This window comes from Carettochelys insculpta, chromosome 3, assembly GCF_033958435.1.
Source record: "Carettochelys insculpta isolate YL-2023 chromosome 3, ASM3395843v1, whole genome shotgun sequence".
NCBI lineage: Eukaryota > Metazoa > Chordata > Testudines > Carettochelyidae > Carettochelys > Carettochelys insculpta.
The window spans coordinates 123,803,853-123,827,076 of NC_134139.1; the positions used below are offsets into that span (position 1 = coordinate 123,803,853).

The following is a 23,224-nucleotide window of genomic DNA, read 5'->3' on the forward strand; positions in this document are numbered from 1 at the left end:
GAGTAAGCCCTGACTATTGCTTCCGCTTCAGAATTCCAGATGGACGGGAACGTCTCCCGCCTTGATGCACATATGTTGTTCAAAATAGCACCCACTGTAATGACGGTGGGGACATTACCTTCAGAAACATCCAAACATGTCAATAAACATCTGAACCTCTTTTAAACATCCAAAGGGGCATTCCATGATCATTGTGCAGCTGCTCAGTCTGTGGTTAAGGTTTTCCTTGCTATGGTCCAGGGCTCCTGTGTAGGGTTTCATCAGGCAGAGAAGCAGAGGGTAAGCAGGGCTGCCCAATATAACAATGGGCATCTCCACATTGCCAATCTTGATTTTCTGATTAGGGAAAAAAGTCCCATCCACGAGCTTTTGGTACAATCCCCAATATCAGAATATGCATGCATCACGAACCCTGTCTGACCAGCCAACGTTGATGTTGATAAAAAGACCTTTGTGGTTATGCAGGGGTTGGTAGATCACAGAGAAGTCAATTAATATACACCGAGGCCAGGTGGGCCAGGGCCATGATGTGGGTGTGTGCACCATCTATTGCCCCACCGCAGTTAGGAAAGCCCTGGGCAGCAAAGCCATCCGCTATGGCCTGTACATTTCCAGGGTCACAGTCTTCCTGAGGAGATGCTGATAGATTGCATGGGTGACCTCCATCACCATGGACCTTGCTGTAGATTTGCCCATCCCAAACTGATTTGTCACTGACCAGTAACTGTCGGGGGCTGCAATCTTCCACAGTGCAATTGCCACTTGCTTCTGAACCATAAAGCCTGCCTCATTTTTGTGTTGCTGTGCTTCAGGGTGGACACCAGCACATCACAAAGTTCCCTGAAGGTGGACTTGTACGTGCAAAAGTTTTGCACCCACTGCTGGTCATCCCAGGACTCCAAAACGATGTGGTCCCATGAGTGTGTGCTGGTCTCTTGAGTCCAAAACCACTGCTCGACTGTCAGCAATGCAGTCATGGCAGCGGAGAGTCGACATGGAAAAAAGGTGGGTCAAATTTCAAGAAGCTCTGTGGACACCTTATTTGAATTCATAATATCAAGGTTAAATATTCAAATGTATTAAATATGGAATTTATCTCACTATTTTCCCCTAACAGTAAGCAAGGGAGAAACTGATCATAATGATTGGTCAAATAGGAAAGCAAAAAATTAAAAGTGTTTTAAAGGAATTCTTTCAAAAACATTCAGAATACAATTAAAGTTGTTTTATTTGTTAATTTTCAACTTGGAAGTTCTGAAGAAGACTAGTGTCCCTTTAGCAGTACAGTATACAAAAATTGAGTGTACATCAATTAATGACAGGTACAAGCTGGACAAAACAAGTAAAGTGAGGTTCTTGTAAACTCACTCAATGAGATGATACAGTAAAACAAACAATGCGTTCTGTCATTTGATCACTCACAGACGTCACCTGCTGATTGAAATTATGACCAGAAGGAGTCTCCATATTGAGGACCACATGAACTGGGGAAAGGTAGAAAAGAGACTATCAAAAAACAACTCAAATGTTTTGTAGGGTGCCAACCAATCCTACCAAACAGGTCACTTGTGTAGCCTTTCCTGAAAGGAAAATCCACATGGGTAAGGATGTGAAACTTCAGGCTGAAATCGTAACTGAAAATGTCACAACTTTATTTTGCAACAGACATATTACAAAGGCAACATTTACTGATATTCATGAATGTGAAACGCATCAGAGTTTTTCTGTTGTGTCTCCTCATTCAGTCATTTGTTCCTGTTCTTCAAGTCATAGGTAAAAGATGCTAATTGGAAATACATGTATATTTAACACTGAGACAGATACTAAAATCATCATATTCAAGACCGAAAAATGGCTTCTAAATTTTTGGGTATAGTTTTGCATTCTCTGTTAATTATTCATGTGAAGTGGTCATGTTGAGGGGATTTTAAAAATATGGTTCATAATATTAAATACATCCATTAATCCTCACTTCTGGATGCTGCAGACTTGACATCACCTAGGAGCAACATCTAAAGTAATGTCCTGGGCACTTCCTGAAGGAAAGTTCTCTGCTTCAGAGGCAGGGCTATCAAGGAGAGGGATAGAGTCATCCATTTCCATGCTAGGCTGCTTCTCCAGTTTGTAACTCAGGTCAGAGTTCTCTTTGTCACTGACTTCTCCCACCGACTCATCTACCAGTTTGTTCGGGGCCTGAGCAACTTCCTCAGAATCTTCCTTTTGGTGCAGAAAATTACAAATCATATTAGGTCTGCTGTATGAGAAATCTTTGTCTTTGATCTGCAACCACTCCACACCACCTGGTCACAAAAAAAAAGAAACTAGTGAGAAGAGAGGAGAGCATTTTACAGCAAGGCCATATTGTTCTTAGTTTCACAAGTTAATTGTTTCAGCTTCAAATAATACTGAGGAATATGCAACAAACAAAAGGTAATGTTATGTTTGTGACAAACTAACATTACCTATGGGGTGTATGCACTATAAGCTTCCACTATAAAAAGACCCGAGGAAGGAAGGAAAGTAAACTGCCTGTGACCCATTTTCCAAACTGGAGACAATAAAATCTCCCTCAAATATCCTTGCTTCCTTCTGCATCCTAAGACAGACGTGTTTTCACTATGATCATTATACATGCTGAACCAAGGAGAAAAACTTTTAGTTAAGAAATAGCAGCTTAAGTTTCACTGTCTTGAAGCAATACAGCACAAAACTCTGAGAAGTACGTTTGTCTCTGTCCAATATAACATTTTTTCTAAGAATTGAGGGATGCAGGGCTTCAAAATCGTCATCAGATAGATTACTTCTAATGAGCCATTTTCATTTGCTTTGCCATTCCACAGAATTTATTTTGTATTGCGCCACCACCGTTTTATCTAAGTACCAAACAGAGCCTATGGCAAGTTCTAAGACAGTTTCTATATGATTCAAGATGCAGAATAGAGACTACCATGTTAATTTAAGTTTAAAATACCAAATAACTTGAAGGAACATGGCACCTGTGAAGGCCTAAGAATGAATGCTAATGTAAAGGCGTGAAGAAGTTGTATAGAATAGTTTATTAAAACCAAGTACTGCAAATTCAGAAGTTACATATTCTCAATATATAATAATCAAAACGTGTCAAGTGAGGAAAGTGTAAGTAGTGAGTGTCATGTGCAAGCAGTGAACGGCTAGTAAGGAAGCTTGAGTTTATTTAGAACATTTTCTACAGTGGTGTGGTTTTAATTAAGCAGCCTACCTGCCACTATATTACAGTAGCTCAAAATGAATGATTTCTTAATACATCGCTAGGTGATATTAGTTGGGGAGAGGAAATGTTGCATCTTAAGAATAAAAGTCATATCATCTGTGGTCAAATCACCACCTCTAGATTGCTCACAAATTTATTCGTTAATACCATAAGATGTAATCTTCCAGCTGAAAACGTATACATTTAGTGTAAAATGACTCTATTCCTAACGCCATGTATGAGCAAAACGGTGGAAAAAGACGACCAGTATTGCTGAAAATATCTAAAAACAAAAGCAGCATGCACTTCAAATAGAGAAAAAAGGCAAAATTTAACCCTGTTCTGAAATAGTAGCACTCCACTGAAACAAGTGCACAAGAACTAACTTCACCTACTGATTGCATATAAAAATGAAAAGTAGTTTGGCAAAAATCACAGGAAGGTTTACAAATGGCTACAAATATTTTCAGTTCAGTTAAACAAATTATATGGATTATTTTTGTTGTGTCCATCCATTTATCTGTTCAGGAAAGGTTCTACTATGTTCCCCTCCTTGCACTGTGCCGCCCCGAATCTCTCCCTGGATCAATGTGGGGCCTGGCCTTGCCCCCCAATGGATGCTCCCTCCCCCCAACACCATGACAGCCTCTTCCCAACCCCAGCCAGTGCAGGGCCAGGCCCATATGCTTTGGATGCGTATTACAACAGGTTTCTGTCCAGAACTTTCTTCCAGCCCCCCCTTTCCCCCCCCCCCCAAAAAAAGCTTGTATCTTTAATTTCCTGGCATTAACTTGGTCAAGCTAATTTCTGACACCAGCCTGGTATCAAAGGTTTAGTCTTAGCATGATTCCATATGTTCCTATATACAAGACCTGGTGCACTAACCTACACTCTTTTCTCCTTCCTTCTTTTCGGTCAGAAGTGTCCGTGTCATATTCAGTTTCTTTGTTGTGTGGCACTTGTATTTCAGCTGTAGTTTTTGGTTTCCTTCTGCATCTATAAAGAAAAAAAAAATCACTGACTCATTTTAGTGAATATCCCTATAATCTAAAACCTGACTATTACTTCAACTTTACACCTTCAGCTCAGATACAAGCCAGGACATACAGATGTTATCACTTACCCTGCTCTGCATTTTCTTCAAACACCACACAGCTTCCAAGGGCATCTATGGAGTTAAAGGACATTTAACTGAGAAATAAGAGGTTATTTGCCAACGGTACGGTACTTTCAAAAGCTGAGTGCTCTCCACCTCCACTGAAGTCAATGGAAGTTGAGAAAAATCAGTATCTTGTGTGATTGGGCCCTGCATGTCACACTGAAAATAAGAGATTTCATCCATATGATCTTTCTCTTACCTTCATACTCCCCAGCAAAGACGTACCTGTCCACTTGCAAAATAGGCCTCTCTGTGTCTATCCCCTATGAAGAAGGGTAGACAAAAATTACACTGAAGTCATAATTCATCTAGTCAAGGTCACATGCGAAGAACAGAGAACAACTGGGTAAACTGGTATGCCAAGTATGGTAAAATCTATCCTATACAGACTCCTTGAAACAGTACATGCAGTACGAGACAAAAAGAATACAGTGACAGTTTGCATTCCATATTACTATCATACTAAGTACAGGGAGAAAAACTGACATACACGAAGGAAACTTTGTTTTCAGTTTATAAACTCAAAAGCTTTCTAAACGTCAAGATTCAGATGAAAAATATGCATTCTGGACAATTAGGTAAGCAAATGAGAAAGGTGTGCAGGAGAAAAAAAGGCAGTAGGAGTATATAAACACCTAAACAAAATCAGGCACATCACAAAGCTAATGGTAGTGACGGGTGGCTATTATTTATATGTAATCACAAAATCATAGAGCTGGAAGGGACCTCAGGAGGTCATCTAGTCCAGCCCCCTGCTTCAAGCAGGATTAACCTCTAAGTCATCCCAGCCAGGACCTTGTCCAGCCGGGACTTAAAAACCTCAAGGGATGGAGAATCCACCAGCTCTCTAGGCAACGCATTCCAATGCTTCACCACCCACCTGGTGAAGTAGTTTTTCCTAATATCTAACCTACACCTTTCCCTCTTCAACTTCTGACCATTACTCCTTGTTCTGCCATCTGACACCACTGAGAACAGTTTCTCATTCTCCTTTTCAGAGCTCCCCTTCAGGGAGTTGAAGGCTGATATTAAATCACCTCTTAGTCTTCTCTTCTGTAAACTAAACAAGCCCAAATCCCTCAGCCTATCCTCATAAGTCTTGTGCTCCAGACCCTTAATCATTTTTGTTGCCCTTCGCTGAACCTGCTCCAGCAAATCCACATCCTTTTTATACCAGGGGGGCCCAAAACTGGACACAATATTCCAGGTGTGGCCTCACCAGTGCTGAATAAAGAGGAATAACTACTTCTCTAGATCTGCTCAAAATGCTCCTCCTAATGCACCCCAGTATGCCGTTAGCTTTCTTGGCTACAAGGGCACACTGTTTACTCATATCCAGCCTTTCATCCACCATAACCCCTAGGTCCCTTTCCACAGTACTGCTGCTGAGCCAGTCGGTCCCCAGCCTGTAACAATGTTTGGGATTCTTCCGCCCCAGGTGCAGGGCTCTACACTTCTCCTTATTGAACTGCATCAGATTGAACCGTAATCAACAGATCTCTGAAAATAAACACTGTCAACATCAAGTAAATTTCTGAAAAAGCAGATAAAAGTGGTTTCCAACACTTGTCCCGCTTCAGTTTTCTCCTACAAGTTTCCATGGTTTTAAAATCACTTTCCCGTATTTGTGTTTTTTTCCCCCTCCCCATTTCTGTGTGAATGTCTCATAAATTGACACGGAAGTGACTACTGTACAAAAGAAACAGTAAAACTGCCTACACAATGCTGTGAAACAAACAAAGCATTCTGGGCTGACAACTTCTTTCAATCACAGTAACTTTAGATGTTATATTAACTATACACAGTACACGATTTTAAGACAAACACGATTTTCAAGTGGATGGTGTCCCACAGAGCTGACTGAATCCTTTTAAAAAATCTTTGACCTAGAAAAGGCTACAGCATGTAGAGGGAAGAGGCATGAACTGTGTCCAATCTCTATTTACTAACAGCTTTTAAAAAGTACTTAGGTATTTCCTTCAGGAAAAACAGTATTTTAACTCACAATTTTATACTACTAAGTTTACTTTAATGAGAAATAAGTTATTCCCTAACAGATAATCCTTTATCTGGTTTCAGGGCTGTATGCAGGGGCATCATTGTGAGTATGGAGGATGGGAAAAAACCTTTTTGGCTGCCATTCAGTACAACTCCTGTGCATTCATTTTTAGAGTGTGGCCTTTATTTATGTATTGAGGCAAGGTTTGGAGTGGTGGTGGGGAGGGTGGGCAGAGTATAGATGGCAAGAGGAGCTACTGAGTACATAACTTTCCCAAAGACCAGTTACAAGCAGGAATGCTGCCAGTCCCCACTGAACATAACCTTGCAGCATAACAACTGGGACCCCCGCAAAAGGTACTAAAACCCTGCCCTGAGTTCTGCAACAGAATATTATAAATTGTGCTGGCTCTGAGCCCTTCTATCGATACAGAGCAAAGGGACAAGATTTATAATCTAATAGTAACAGAGAGACAGTCAGAAGAAGTGGATATGTGCCACAAAAGCTCATCACCTAATAAATTATTTTGTTAGTCTTTAAAGTGCTACTGGACTGCTTTTGTGTGTTTGATATAATCTAATAGGTTATTGATTCTTCCTGGTTATTCTTCAGACAGAATCACAACCCTCCATTTATAGGATCAGTCCTCTACACACAACCCAATTATGATATCACAAATTGAGATGGAGAGTCATTTGCAAGATCAGAAGAACTCTTAATGGTGAGCCACAACACTAAAAAACTAATTTTCTAAATCACTGTTGAACACAGGCAACCTTAAAAGTGCAAATACAACAGAAGCCCATGCATTAGCACTTCATACGCCTGAAACATTCTCAGAAAATACACACAGCAGTCTACGCCATATGACAATGCACAGTGTAGTAAGATGAGGGCCTGAAATGTAAGTCATGTAACATGGGCCTGGTGTTAGGCTTCAGGCCCAGCTGATAATAGTCAAGACTTTAAAAAGCGATGCTAAGCAGTGAGCAAGAGGCAGGGCCCTATTCACCAACCTTGGCATTAACAGGACTGCTAATGTAAAACACTAATTGGTAATAGGCTCAGGTACAGAAGAGTAACTGGAACTAGGTACCAGCTGCAACATGTAATTGGTACTGGTCATAAGTTGAAAGCACATTTCCAAAAGAATGGTAACAAGAGCTCATTAAAAAGAACCTCAGTATCCACACTCCCCACAGATACCAACACAGGTACAGGAACAGGTCTAAAATGACAGGATGATTGATGGTATGTAAGGGCTGTTAGAGGGTAGCACCCTGATATGTCAGGAGTTATGTAAAATTTGTATTTGTGTATATAAGGTGGTGTCTTGGGAGACTGTCTTTGGCTGACCTAGGGAACCGCTGGGGGAGGGCTGTCCCATTGAGAATCAGCCCATTGCAGGGAGTACATATGCATAGTGGTTTGTTATCAACCTATTAACCAATAACATATTAAACTTTGTTAGAGTCTACTGACAACTATTACTGTACTTCTTTTGACAATAAACCTGCCTTGGCACCTTCAATTCTTATCTAATTCTACAGTCTCTGGTGGCTTCCTCCGAGTCTGCTGTGTTGACTACTTGTGCGGGTCAACACAGCACACAGAACCGAGCACACATGCACACAGCCAAAATGTTATCACCGACAGAGTAGGAGACCTGTCAGGACAGCACCACAATGAAGCCAGACTGATGACATATGGAATATGGCAGATACTTGCTGATATTGCTGATACCAAATACTATGAAATTGGAAGGCTTCTGATCAGAAAAGTCTTTTTAAAGTGTATGTGAAAATGTTATGATTTGCCAAGTATGAATTTTGTTTATATGGTTTGTATCACCTTTGTATTAAGCATTATCGTATGGTAATTTCTATTTCCAAATGTGTGCTGTTTCTGGGTGAGAACCCCAGACAGACTGGCATCAGCACTCCCTACCTCAGCAGTTCCCAAACATTTCAGCATCACACCTCCCTTTTGATTTTTGAGAAACCATCATGTCCCTCACGCCTCTTCTTCACCATCATGCAACCCCCCTTTTAACAAACAATTCAATTCATAATTTAACATAAACACAAAAATTTGATGTAAAAATGTTATTTGAAATTAAAAATAGGTGCAAATAGTTTTTCTTGGTCCCTTGCGGGTGCTTGGTGCAGTCCCAGCTGCCTGAGCCAGCTGCCCGCCCACCTGAGCCCTATGCTGCCAGAGCTGCCTGTCCAAGCTCACCGAGCCCCAAGCTTCTGGGGCCAACTGCCCGCCAGCCAGCCCAAGCCCTGCAATGCCAGAGCCAGCCACCCAAGCCCCACGAGCCCCGCAAGCCCCCCTGCCCCTTCCCTCCCACAAAGCTAGGTGCCCTAGTCCTCCACTCACACCATCCCCCTCCCCCATGCCAGGCACCCCCTGCCCCCATCTAACCCCATCCTTCTACTTCTTCCCCTTCCCAACCCACAGTCATTCCCCTTTGCAGGAGGAAGATAGCTCCATGTGGGTCTTCACCAGCTGCCTGCTTTTTATAGCGGCTGCGCCAGGTTGCCCACGTAAAATGGCAGGGGCTGAGAGCTAGAAGCAAAGGCTGGCTTTTTCTTTGGGTGGGGGGAATGATGGAGGGGCTGGGTCACCTCGTGCTATCCCTGGAATTTCTTCACACCCCCCAGTTTGGGAAACCATGCCCTAGCTTGTTCAGGGGCCCATCCGCAGCATCAGTTGTACAAAGAACCCCCTGAAAGGATACACCTTTTGAGTCAACAAGACATACAGGGGCATCCTTCAGGACAGAGAACTCTAAAAGCTTTTTCCATGTTATGTGCCACGGAGCTTGTGTCTAGGGGTATGTCTACATTACAAAATAAAATTGAATTTATCAAAGTCAAATTTTAACACTGGATTTTATAAAGTCGAAGTTGAGTGTCCGCACCTGCCCACAAAGTTAACTTAGTGTGTCCCCACTAATGAACAAAGTTCGACTGTTGCAACAGTGCATTGTGGGAACCTATCCCACAAGTTCACTGAGCCCCACTGCATTCTGGGTTTTTACACTGATGCATTAAGGGAAAAAATTCCCCAGAAGTGGTTGTGGGAGTGTGATGTCATTTTCCCACACTGCATTGCCCTCAAAACAAGTCAGGGAGCTGTCAATCCACCTATTCAGGTGTCTGCGCCATGCCAACAAGAACCTCTGTGGTCCCCTCTGGTGAAAGAACACCTGTAAATTTTCTGCATTCAGTATGTCTCTACACTTGTGTTCCCCCTTAAAAAAATATTTCGTCTGCAAGATAAAACTCAAAAGAAAATGTAAGACAGTTTAAGAAAAGAGATGTGGCGAGGCTATGTGAGGAAGAAACAGGGAATGCATACAGAGCAGGGCTTGAAGAGAAGATTAAGAATAACGCCACAGAGAAAGACCTAGATAAGAGAGTCGCAGGGATAGCCATTGCTGTAGAAGAGGCAATTGAGCAGACTGTTCCAGAAGAAGAAAAGATCAATAAGAAGTGGATTACCCAGAAGACACTGAAGTTGGTTCCAGAGAAAAAAGCATTGAAGATCAGAAGAGATGTCTCTGAGATGGCAGAACAGCAATATAGGATAAAATGCAATGAGGTAAGAAAAGCAGCCAGAAAGGATAAGGAGAAATGGTTAGAGGAGCAATGTGAAGGTATCAAGAGATATTACAGCAAATGTAAGACTGGGGAGGTGTATAAGACAATTAGGAATATTAATAGGAAATGGCAGCTGAAGCAGATGGCGATCAAAGATGAGAACGAAGAAGTGCTCATGAACAGGGAGAAGATTTGCAGCGATGGACGAGATATTGTACCAATATATACAAAGCACAGTTGGACCCGAGTGTCTCAGAAAAACTGATTGAAGAACTGAAAGAGATATCTCCCCCGAGCATCGAGAGCGAGACCGATATTTCAAAGGAGTAAGTAGAAAAAGCAGTGAAATGACTAAAGAACAACAAGAGCCCTTGAAATGATAAGATCACGGGAGAGATGATCAAATATGGCGGTGAAAGTATGATTCAGGAAATACACCGACTATGTAATATAGCATAGAAAGAAGGGAGGGCACCTAAGGAATGGACAAGATCTGTGCTAGTGACAATACCCAAGAAAGGAAGTACATTGGAGTGCAAGAACTACAGAATGATTGCCCTAACGAGTCATCTAGGTAAGGTGCTGCTGATGATACTGACTGAGAGATTAAGATCGCAGATAGAAGAGCATATAGCAGATGAGCAAGCAGGGTTCAGAAAAGACAGAAGTACCATACAGCAGATATTGGCACTACGACTGATAGTGGAGAAAGCTCCACGAAAGAACAAAAACCGTATACACTCACTTCGTCGATTTTCGAAAGGCATTTGACACTACAGATCAGAAAGTGACTTGGGCAGTGCTGGAGTCGTACAGAGTGGATAGCAGACTAATACGGTTGTTGAAAAATATCAGTGACAATGAGGAGGCAGTGGTGAGAACATGTGGGGAGCTGGGAAGCTGGTTTAAAACAAGTAGAAGTACGAGACAAGGAGATCCAATATCACCAAGTATCTTCATCGCACATCTAGAGAGAGCAATGGACAAGATCAAGGAATAGGTAGAAGGGATATCTGTGCACAGGAAAAGAATTAACAACTTGAGGTTCAAGGATGATATAGTTATTGAGGAAGATAAGAAGCTCGTGAAAACGGTGCGCGTGTTAAAGAGGGGAAGTGGTACAGACTGATTAGGAACATCGATAAAATAAAAACAATGGTATTTGGATATAAGGAAATAGGAAGAAAAATCAGTGTGGATGGTATTGATCTAGAAAATGTAGAGACATTCATGTATCTGGGGAGCAACATAATGTATGATCTAGACTGTAAGAAGGAAATAGCAACTAGAATAGCGAAAGCAAGAGCGAGTTTGAAGGCAATGGATAAGATCTGGAAAAGCAAAGCAATTAGATTAAGAATGAAGCTGGGTGTCTTGAAAATGTGTGTATTCAGCAGCATGTTGTATGGATGTGAGACATGGGTGATAACGAAAGATTCAAAAAGAAGAATATTGGTGTTCGAAAGGAGTTATAGAAAGATTCTGAGGATAGGATGGATGCAGAAGGTCACCAATGAGGAATTATATAGGAAGACACAGCCGAAAGAGAACCTGCTGCAGAAGGTTATAAAAAGTAAGCTACAACTATTTGGACATAGTTGCAGAATGAACGATGAACGAAAAATCAAGACCCTAGTATTAGACATAATGGATGGTTCAAATAGGAGAGGCAGACCCCACAGAGAATGGATAGATGATGTAGTAGATTGGTGTGGAGCTAATCCACAGAAAATAAGCCACTCTGCACCGGATAAGGAAAGATAGAAGAAATAGTGAGAGAGGCATCAGACACCAATGGGCGCTGAGCCCACAGTTACTGATGATGATGATGCGAATAGTAATGGTGCCGTTCTCTGTTCTGTGCCATGCTAACAGGAACCTCACTGGTCCCCTGTGGAAAGAACACCAATGTGTTGTAATGGGTTGAATAGCCACCTTGAATTCAGGTCAGCACCCAAGCGCATTTGCAAAAGTACTCAGGATATAATAATCTATGAGCCTTTCCCAGTTCTGACCGTGTCATGCTAACAGGTACCTCAGTTCTCCCCTGCTGAAAGAACACATTTCACAGGGCAGCAGGGCAGAGAGTGTTTTCCCTGTGAAAATACAGCAAACAGGACACTGCAGAGACTGTGCGGCTCCCTCCAAGCCATGCACTTTGGGAAGTGGTGAGGGGGCCAGCCCACAATATGGCTATTTGTGGGGCCACCTCCCCCCCCAAAGCCTCAGGAACGTGGGGCCCTTCTGACGCTCCTGTTGGCATGGTGCAGACATCAGGGTTTGGCGGGGCCATCCCACAATGCAGCTATGGCCAGAGACAGCCCCCAGAAATCTTCGTCATGAGGGAAGACTTCCCTCAGCAACAGCCAGCAAACCAGCCCCCACGAATCTTTGTCGGGGAGGGGGCCTTCCCCCAGGGACAGCTAACCCCCAAATCTTTCCTGCTTTTGATGCCTTCACCATGCACAAGCCAGACATGCTGCTGTCTGGAAGCATGGACCACTATGCACAGCAGGCACATGTTTTCATTGGGTGGGGGAGCTAGCCACGTGGTGTGGTTGGGCACAGGAAAGACCCCCAACTGCATGGCACCTGTGAGGGAAGGGGGCTGCCCTCATACAAATGTGACCCACAAAAAAGAACACCCGCAGATGTGTTCCAAGGGGACTTCCAAACCAGAAAACTCACTAATACTGCTAAAGAACCTGATACAAAGACTTCAGTCTTTGTATGTATCTGATCGCTTTATCATTTAACAACTCTCTTCTTGTTCCCTCTTTTCTTGTCACAGTAACCCTCTAGTTTTAGATACTGAAGCACTGGCTGGCTGCATGGTATTGTGAGTAGAATCAAACGTATCTTTTCTTGTAGATTTCTTATTTTCTTATGAGTTTGCTTTATTATAATAGGTTTAAATTATAATACTTTGACTTTAATGCAAGGGCCTTCCAGGCCACATCCTGTATGCTGAGCTAAGGCAAAGTTAGCATAGAGATGTTTGGGACCTTTCACCTGAATAGGTGGGGGGTGAGCTAAGACAGGGGTTCTCAGGACAAATATTTTAGTGGGGATCGCTCACACATTTTCCTAAAATACTTAGTTTTAGGAAAAAAAGAAATATGTTCAAATGATTGTAATGTATTTATTGCTAGCTAAGAAGTCTTGTGAAAAGTGATACAACACCACACAAGAACCACTTTTCACAGCAAACTCACTTAGCTCTGCCATGCCTGAGGACCAATTAAGCCCTGGACGCTGGGAGCTAGAAGCCCTAGGGCTGGGGGACTTGGCCTGGGATGGAGCCCAAAGAATGAGCCCAATCTGCTGAGAAGGAAAGGAACTCACTGGCAGTTGGCCCCTCCTGCTTTGTGCCCTAGGCACCTCCAGAATCTGTAGGGCCACCCCTTGCTAATATCCCTGGAACCAACACTGAGGTAGTACATCCAGAAGCAACAGGGACGGGAGTGAGCTGCTACTTGATTTTATCATTTGATTACTATTTGCAGCAATGCCTCTCTGCCATATACATTGGCCAAACTGGACAATGTCTATGTAAAGAATAACTGGACACAAATCAGATATCAGGAATAACATACACAAACCTGTAGGAAAACACTTCAGTCTCCCTGGATGCTCAGTAACAGATTTAAAAGTAGCCATCCTGCACCAAAAAACTTCAAAAACAGACTCCAAAGAGAAACTGCAGAGCTACATTTCATTTGCAAATCTAACACCATCAATCAAGGATTGAACAGAGACTGGGAGTGGTTAGCCTATTACAAAAGCAGTTTCTCCACTCTTGCTGTTCACACCTCCATTTTAGCTACTGATAATGGGCCATATCCCGTCTGACTGAATTGACTTTGTCAACTTCGGCCTTCCTCTTGATTGGGACTCCAGCTTTTTCATGAACCTATATAATTAGACGTGCCTCTGGAATCTCCACTACGTTGCATCTGAGGAAGTGGGTGTTTGCCGACCAAAGCTTATGCTCCAAAATATGTCAGTCTATAAGATGCCACAGGACTTCTTGTAGTTTTTGTGGATACAAACTAACATTGGTGTCCCTCTGATACTTGAGTATTCCATTTATTTCAATAAAAGTCTTTAAGACTACATTTGTCTCAGTGTGAGTGTCCTTGTGATAACCTTGAGGGTCATTGTAAACTGCGTAGCCTGATTCTGGGACAAGAATCTTATCTTCTGACCAGGATGAGTAGCATGCCTATAAACTATGCTATGCAAATGAATAGCAACATCATCCTAAAATCAGGCAACTGAACACAAAAGTTAGTTGAATGCCTAAACCCCTTTGTGTGTCTGGGCCTAAGTGATTGTGACCTTTGATGTAAGCTCTGTAAGTCACTTGGATGTTTTTGCAAGTTTTACCTTAAGTTTTGCATAACATTCACGGTCCTTAGGAAATTTTTTACATGCATTCACATTGCCCATTGATGCTAATTGCTCTGCACACAGACCACTAGCAGTTTATCACCTATATAGTCGGCATACTTCTGCTTTACTACAAAGCCCACAGAGGTCACTGAGGCCCTAAAATTTCTTTCTGCCATGAAAATAAATTACCTCTGTACTCACATGTTACAGTAAAACTCACCAAAATCTTGCATTTGTTTTCACATTTTTCTAGGAAGTCTGAATCAATAATTCCTGATAATTCCACCATGACCAGTTGCTCCTGCAAAACAAGTATATTCATAATGTATTTAGAACACTAAATAAATAAATAAAAAACTTCAATGACCACAAATATCAATTCTTTTGCTATTACAACAGACCACCCTTAAAAAGAATATAAATTGAATCTCTCTAGTCCAGCACCCTCAGGACTGGATTAGTGCCAAACCAGAGAATTTGCTGAACCACAGCACTATCAAAACTTTCACTGCTTACTCAGCTCTGAGGAGACATTTAAGGGAAATTAAAGCTAAATAACTACATGCAACATGGAGAGCCAGGAGTGGTGGTTAGAAAGAAGCTTTATAGGACTGTGAGAAATGTGGCCACACCCATGATAAGTGGATATCTGGGTTAAACAAAAGCATGCCGGACCATGGATGTTACCAAATCAGAGTGCCAAACTACACAGGTTCAACATGTAGTACACAACAAAAATTAGCAACTTTTTTGTTTTGAAAATAACACAGATGTTACTAAAGCAGAGTACAGTAACATTCTACTACACACTTCTGTCCATGCCACCAAAATAACAGCTGACTTTGAAAGATGTTTGTATACAACCTCAGCTAGTGTTCAGGTTACATCCAAAAGAATAAAGACCAACATATAATTTTATACTATCTAACATAACAGCAGACATTACACATATTCATATTTTTAATTAAATCTTAAAATGTTTCAAAATTTACCAACTATATACTGTAGCAGTGAATTCAATAGGTTGTTTACAGCGTGCTTCCTTCCCATTTAATTTGCTCTCGTAATTCCTTACTTTGAGGGCATAGAGAGTGGAGGAGGAAAAAATGGTTTTGACAAATCCTGGCAGATAGGGCCATCCAAGGGGGTGCCTGGTCCAAGGCAACTCCCTCCTCACCACAAGCCCTGCCCTCTGACACTCTCCCCTACCAGCCTGGCAGGAGTTACCTGGGGCAGAGCATGGCAACAGATAGCAAAAGCAAAGGGTTGCCTTCCCTCTGCGTCCTCACAGTTGCCACATAGTGCAAGCAGCAGCCTGTTCCGCTCCACCAAGCCTTCCCCAGACCACTGAGCCCCACTTCTCTGTGGGAAGTTAAGAGATGAGGCTGGGAGCAGAGGCTGCTTCCCATTGGCTTGGTGAAGCCAGCCTCAACAGGCTAGGAGGCCATGGTAAAGCAGAGCAGGCTGTTGCTCACACTGCATGGTGAGAGTGGAGACAGGGAGAAGGGAGGCAACTCCATGCTACTGCTGCCATCTGCCCCAGGTAATCCTTCCTCCCCCTTCCACAGGATGGATGTGGCAATCACTATGGGTCCCCCAAAAGCTTGAGGCAGATGTCCCACCTCACCTTATGCATGGCTCTGCTGGCAGACCTTTTTCTGAAGATAAAAGACATATGCCCAATTTTAATGTTTAATCAGAAGACATACAATTTAATTTTAAAAGTGTGGCAAAGGAAATATTGCAATTAATGTTATAGCTTCTGAGCAGCTATAACACTTTAAGGTTATGATAAAAATGTGACAGTATCAGTATTATTTTCTAAGTTCTTCCTCCTATAATCTCTTTTCCAGTTTCAGGTATCTACATGTAACAATCTGGCTTTGCCATTACCAACCTATACTGTCACAGACATAGAGATCTCAGATAAAAAACCAAACATGACTCCACTGGAGAAGCAATGTAGTGCAGTGGATAGGCTTGCGAGATTTGAGTTCTATTTTGCTTCCCACCACTGACTTTTGAGATCTTAGGCAATCATTTTGCCTCTCTGTGCCTCCATTTCCCCACTCCATTCTTGGAGTATCTTGTCTATGTAGAAAGTAAGTTTTTTGGGGTAAGGACCACCTTGTATTGTTTGTACAGTTCCTACCATAATTGCGATATCATTTCTGTTGTGCACAGTGGGTACTACCTTAATTCAAATAGCACCACCAGGATCCTGCATTAAATTAACTGGTGTCAGTTCACATACAACCTGACTTTTGTGCACATTATAAATCCCATTGTCATAACCTGTATCCTTCTGGAGTGTCAAAGGCCAGCTGGTCTACACTATATAATGTTAGCATTTGTAATCATAAGTATTCTTATAAAATTTGCAGTTAACAACAAGCTGGGGAGGTTTGCAATCACTCTGGAGTAGGGATTCCCAAACATGGGTCCCATTAGATTTGTTAAGGGTCACCGACTGGGCAGCTCCCAGCTGCATGTGGCTGTTAAAGAAACTATTTGCAGTTTCTTAACACTGCTGCCTCAGGCAGATATTTTTCAACAGAGATAGCTGCTGTCTCCTGCAGCTCTCTCTGTCACTAGAGATAGCAATTACCTTATCCCTAGGTGCTGAAAGCTTAACACTTGAGATAATTGGTTTTAACAACTGATCTGAATAAGTGGGTCTGTCCTAATTGCCTTGGGTCACCAAGTCTTTCGGAATTGTCAAAATGGGTCCCCCCCAGGAAAAGCTTGGGAATCGCTCCTCTGGAGATTAGGCCAGACTAAGAATTAAAAATTATCTTATAAATTGCAGAATTAGTCTGAAATCACTAAGATGAAATTAAATAAAAGACAAGTCAAAAGTACTGTGCTTACAAAGGAAAAAAATCAAATGCAACTACAAACTGGGAAATAAGGGGGTAGGCTGCAGTACTGCTGAAAAGGGTTTTGAGGTTACAGTGGATCACAAAATGAGTAAGAGCCAATTATGTGATGCATTTGCAAAAAAGCTAATATTCTGAGGTATATTAACATAAATTTCACCTGGCAGATATGGGAGATAACTGTCTCTCTCTGCTTGGCACTAATGTGGACTTAGCTGGAGTACTACATCCAGTTCTGGGCACCAGACTTTAACAAAGAGGTGGATAAATTGGGGGGAATTAAAGTGGAAGCAAACTACCAATATAAAAGGATTAGAAAACTTGAGGAAAGGTTTAAAGAAACTGACCATGTTTACTCTGGGGGTGAAGGGGGAAGAGGTAGGGGAGTGACCCTGATAACAGTCTTCTAATATGCAAACAGGTGTTAACAAACGGACAGTGCTCAATTATCATGATATCCATGTAAGACAAAGTAAATACTGAGCTTAAAAGGCAGTAAAGGACATAGGTTGGCAAATAAGAAAAACTTTCTAACAGCAAGACTAGTTAACCCCTAGAATAGGCTTCCAAATACCCTCAGCAGAGAATTTAAGAACAGGTTGGACAAAGGATCTAGTTTACTTGGTCCTACATCAGCAAAGATGACCATGTCAGATGGCCTCTGCAGTAATCTACATTTCAGTAAGTGGATGAAACTCATATATAAGGCTTGGTTGTGTTCATGACATTTTTCTTGCAGTTGCCAGACAGTGAAGATTGTGTCCGCTGATCCTCAGAATTGTCAGAAGCCACACTGGGATTCTGGGAAAATTTCTGAGAGTGGCAGGAGTCTGTTTGCAAGGATTCAAGCTAAGATTTTCCCTGCTGTTGCCAGGGGGGAGGTGCTACAATAGTTTCTACAGTCTGATTTTTTGCCCTTCTTGAAAAGACTGATGATCAGTGTGTCTCTGAAAGCTTGTGGCATTTGCTCCTTATCCCAGATCTTGAGAATCAGGAGGTGGAGCTGTTCGTGGATCTTTGGCCCACCGTCTTTGAAGACTTTGGTGGGGATTCCATCTAGTTCGGTTGCCTTGTTGCATTCCACTGCTTTGATAGCAGCTTCGACCTCATTCAGGGTAGGAAGTGTTGCAAGAGCATCTCTAGGTAGTGGCTGAGAAATTTGGTCAAGGGATTCTAGGACCACAGTGAAGGGGTGGTTCAAGAGTTCATTATAGTGCTCCCTCCAGCAAGAAGCAATGGCTTCATTGTCTTTGAAAAGTTGGGTATCATCCTTTGATCTCAGGGAACTGAGTCCATGGTTTCTCAGTCCATAAACAGCTTTGGTAGCATTGATGATACCTCTTGTATTGTTGATGTCTGCAAGTTGCTGGAGTTCTCATGACTGAAAAACTTGGTCTGAGAAGAGTCCTTGTTTTAGATTGCACTTCTGCCTTGGCATGTGCTTCTCTCTTCATCGTGCAATTGATGTCGCTTTGCCAGCCCCTAAAGGCTTTCCTTTTTGCCTCAATCAAGCATTCAATGTCCACATCATTCTCATCAAACCAGTTTTGATGTTTCTTGGTCTGGTAGCCAGTGGTTTCTCTACAAGCTCCATTTTTCAATTGATACTAGCATTCTTCCACACCTTCAGGATATACTATCGGCAGCTTCCTTTGGCGTGCTGTCCGGAAGTCACTTTGTTTGAGGGGGGGTCCTTCAAGCCTTGTACGCTGATCTTTCATTTGCCCTGTTTCCTCTGATTTCTCATTTGGTGACAATCCTCATTGCCATTGTGGATCAAATAAGGTGGTGACTGGTCCAACCGTCATCAGCGCTAGTCAATGCATGTGTGGAAGCCATCTTATATGGAAGCCACTTCACACCCTTTACTTCTGCATGCACACAAGAGCCTGTCCTTTCCTTGACCTGTTTGGGAATGGCAGGGAGGATGAGCTCTATGGAATGCGTTAATGAACTGTTTGGAGTTGGGGCTCCACCTCCCTGGTACCTGTTTCTCCTGGCTGATAATGGTTTCTCTTTGAAAAGTGATTTACGATTCTCTAATTGCCTCTGACACTGGCCTTGTTTGTGTAAAGGTATAAAATACCAGAGTTAGCTGCATCAAGCAGTCTTGCTGGACCTCGTTTTACTAGTGTCCAGTTTGGCTCATCTGTTGCCTTATTGAATTCAATAAAGCTGAATGTTAGCCGACTAAACACAGAGAAGTCTTGTGCTTCAACACATGTGAGGACATCAAGCCTATCCTAAGCCTGGATGATGACAGAGTCTATAAGGTGCCAGTGCTTCAATCGACGATGTTGCCATGAGGTCTTAAATTTATTTTTCTGGCGGAACAGGGTGCTTGTGATGACTAGCTCGTGTTCCACATATTTTGTAAGGAGCACTCCATTGGGAGTTGCTGACTCCTCCTTTCCCAGTGGTAGTCTGCCAGAGACATGCATCTCTTCCCACCATGGCATTGAAATCCCCCAAGAGAATAATTTTGTCTTCCTTGGGTATGTCTTTCAGGACTGCATCCAGTTGGGTGTAGAACTTCTTCACATCATCTTTGGCCTCTAGAGTTGGTGCATAAGCACTGATGACAGTTGCCTGTTGGTTTTTGGCAAGCTTCAAGTGGAGAGTCATGAGACGCTCATTGATGCCAACAGAGACTTCAGATAGGATCTTTGTCAGTTCATTTTTGATGACAAATCCTACTCCATGCATTTGTTTTTCTTCCTTTGGGGTTCCTTTTCAGAAAAATATGTGCCTTCTCTCTTGGCTGTCCTTCTCCTGGTTTACATGTTTCTGCCAAGGCAGCAATATCGATGTTAAATCATCACAGCTTGTGGGTGATAACTGCTGTGCGTCTTTCTGGTCGCTCACTGTCTGGGTTGTCCATTATAGTGCTAATATTCCATGTTCCAAAGCCTTCAACTCAGTCAGTCGTAGCACCCTGTGGACCATCCTCTCTAAGGTCAACTGCCCCAAAAATGCACTAGCACTTAAAGGCTGCTTCACAACAACACGACTGCCACAGTATTGAGCAACAGCAGATCCCAAAGCAAACCCCATTGAGGTCAAAGCAGGAGCCAAGCAAAGCTGCGTCATTGCCTCATCCCTGTTCTGCATCTTCATCGCCATGACCCCTCACCTCATTGATGGCAACACCAATTGTCTATAGAACGAACAGGAAGCTTTTCAATCTCAGGAGTTTGCACACTAAAAGCAAGACCTACAGAACCTCGATCATGGAGCTTCAGTATGCAGATGACAACATAGTTGTTGCTATTTCCCCCACAGCCCTTCAGACCATCTTAAGAGGCTTTGCTGAAGCCTATGAGAATCTAGGCCTCACACTGAATATCAAATAGACCAAGGTGCTCCAGCAGTCTTCACTGACGGAACAATCGCATGCATCTTCTACTGAAGTCGACGGAGAACTGCTGAAAAATGTGGAGCACCACCCATACCTTGGGAGTCATTTTTCCGCTAAAGTTGACAACAATGCACAAATCCAGCATCGTCTGAGCCATGCAAGCTCTGCTTTCGCCTGCCTAACACAAAGGTCTTCTATAACGGTGATATCTATCCCAAGACAAAGCTCCTTGTATACCATGCAGTCGGTATTCCAATGCTACTGTGGAAACCATCTTGTATAAGAAGCCATTTCACATCCCTTACTTCTGCACGCACACAAGAGCCTGTACTTTCCTTGACTTATTTGGGAATGGCAGGGAGGATGAGCTCTATGGAATGCGTTAACAAACTGTTTGGAGTCAAGGCTCCAGCTCCCCAGTACCTGTTTCTTTTTGCTGATAACAGTTTCTCTTTGAGAAGTGATTTAAATTGCCTCTGACACTGGGCTTTGTTTGCGTAAGGGTATAAAATACTAGAGTTAGCTGCATCAAGCAGCCTTGCTGGACCTGGTTTTACTAGTGTCCATTTTGGCTCATCTGTTGCCTTATTGAATTCAATAAAGCTGAATGTTAGCCGCCTAAACACAGAGAAGTCTTGTGCTTCAACACTGCTATATACATGTAAAACCTGGACAATATATAAGCATAATTTGAAGATACTTGAACAATATCATCAATGCTGCCTCAAGAGAATCCTAAATATGTTTTGGGAGGAGAGATGCACAAATACTAGCATCCTGGAAGAGTCATAGATAATAACTTCAATGCTGGTCATGTAACAACAACTTCACGGGGTTCGGATGTCTAATCAGCACATGCCAAAACAGATTCTGCTTTCCGAATTGGAGGAAGGACAGAGTAGCGTTGGGGCACAGCAGAAGTGATATAAGGACATGCTAAGGGCACACATGAAAAAGCGCAACACTGGTTTTGACACTTGCCCAAGACCATCTCCAGTGTAGAACAGTAATCCATGGGGGGTGGCAGAGTTTCAGAGGTCCCACTGCAGCACAGACAAGAAGAAGAAAAGAGCATCAAAAACTGCCTTGCGCCCTTCCAACAGCTATTAACACCTGCCTTGTCTGTGATAAGATCTGCAGCTTCAGAATTGGGCTGATCAGCCATCAATAGACTCACAAATAGGATCAAAACAAAAAAGCAGTCCAGTAGAACTTTAAAGACTAACAAAATAATTTATTAGGTGATGAGGTTGCAAAATATTGAGTCTGTTCTTGTATGGCTATGGTGTGAAGAAGTGGGTCTGTCCCATGAAGGCTCATCACCTAATAAATTATTTTGTTAGTCTTTAAAGTGCTACTGCACTGCTTTTTTGTTTTAATAGGATATAGACTAGCACGACTATGTCTCTGTTATTATTCACAAATAGTAGGCTGACATGAAGATGTCCTACTCGTTATCTAGTGACCCCCAAAAAAGTAACAAAGAGGAAGCCGTGCAAGTCTATACACTATCAAAACAAAAAGCAGTCAAGCAGCACTTTAAAGACTAGCAAAATGGTTTATTAGGTGAGCTTTCGTGGGACAGACCCACTTCTTCAGACCACAGCCAGACCAGACCAGACTCAATATTTAACGCACAGAGAACCAAAAACAGTAAGCAAGGAGGATAAATCAGAAAAAGATAATCAAGGTGAGCAAATCAGAGAGTGGAGGGGTGGGGGGAAGGTCAAGAATTAGACTGAGCCAAGTATGCAGATGAGCCCCTATAGTGACTTAGAAAGTTCCTGTCCCGGTTTAAACCGTGTGTTAATGTGCCGAATTTGAATATAAAAGTCAGCTCATCCACTTCTCTCTCTAAAACGGTGCGATAATGTCTCTTCAGTAACACACATACCTTGAGGTCATTGACAGAATGTCCCATTCCATTAAAATGTTGACTAACTGCTTTGTGGATCTGGAGTGTTTTGATGTCTGTTTTGTGCCCATTAAGTGTATACTAACTGATAAGGCAGCAGGTAGATAGGTAGAAGTGAGTTTGTATCAGGCCAAACCCAGCCCAGCTTTGGGCCAGCGAACTCCAGAGAGGATATGCAGCATGACAGCAAAAAAACGTACTACTACCTCGTTAGTAGCAGAAATGCTGGTACTGTGTGTGGAAGTTATCACGCCAATTGCTCCCAGCGGTATTCGACCTCTAGTGCACTCCCAGGCGCAAAAACCGCGGGAACACAGAGCTAGAGCCCCCCGCCTGCTCTCTGTTATGGACGCGAGCCTCTCCCAGCGTGTCCGTCCCCGCTCCTCGCCCAGGTCGACACCCGCGGGGCCGTGCTGTGTGCAATGGAGGGGGCGCAACTCCAGGTTGTCTTACGCGAGCTCTCCCTGGCAGCGCAATGCCGCAGCCCGCTAGCTGGGCCAAATACTAGCCAGGAGCCTAAACACAAATAGACGCGACCGTGAGGCCAGCGCCGCGGCCGGGACTACCCACCTCCACCTCCTCCGCTAGCTCACCTCCCAGCTCCGCCATGTTCCCGGCCCAGGCGGGCTAGCACAACGGTCGCAGCACGTGATCCCTCCACCGCCATCTTAGAGTGGGCGAG

The 23,224-nt window shown here is 42.9% G+C and overlaps 1 protein-coding gene across 2 annotated transcripts; it reads right to left on the reverse strand.

Annotated features, from left to right (window-relative positions):
- Positions 1-1,219: 1,219 nt before the first annotated feature.
- Positions 1,220-23,224, reverse strand: GTF3C6 (general transcription factor IIIC subunit 6). 2 transcript variants are annotated; one of them, XM_074990741.1, is made up of 7 exons: positions 23,136-23,193; positions 21,609-21,670; positions 14,611-14,691; positions 4,588-4,651; positions 4,353-4,397; positions 4,115-4,225; positions 1,220-2,300 (listed from the first exon to the last, which is right to left on the reverse strand). In XM_074990741.1, exons 1-7 carry the CDS (start codon positions 23,149-23,151, stop codon positions 1,996-1,998), a joined length of 684 nt encoding a protein of 227 aa, XP_074846842.1. In that variant the 5' UTR covers positions 23,152-23,193; the 3' UTR covers positions 1,220-1,995. The 2 variants fall into 2 exon arrangements, with proteins under 2 accessions (XP_074846842.1, XP_074846843.1); XM_074990742.1 differs by lacking the exon at positions 21,609-21,670 and having other exon boundaries at positions 23,113-23,224.

Coding starts and splice junctions, on each gene's coding strand:
- GTF3C6 (XM_074990741.1), bottom strand. Junction 4,652..14,610: donor AAAACAAATGCAAGATTTTG/GTGAGTTTTACT, acceptor CCTTCTTCATAG/GGGATAGACACAGAGAGGCC. Junction 4,226..4,352: donor TGAAGAAAATGCAGAGCAGG/GTAAGTGATAAC, acceptor TTTTCTTTATAG/ATGCAGAAGGAAACCAAAAA.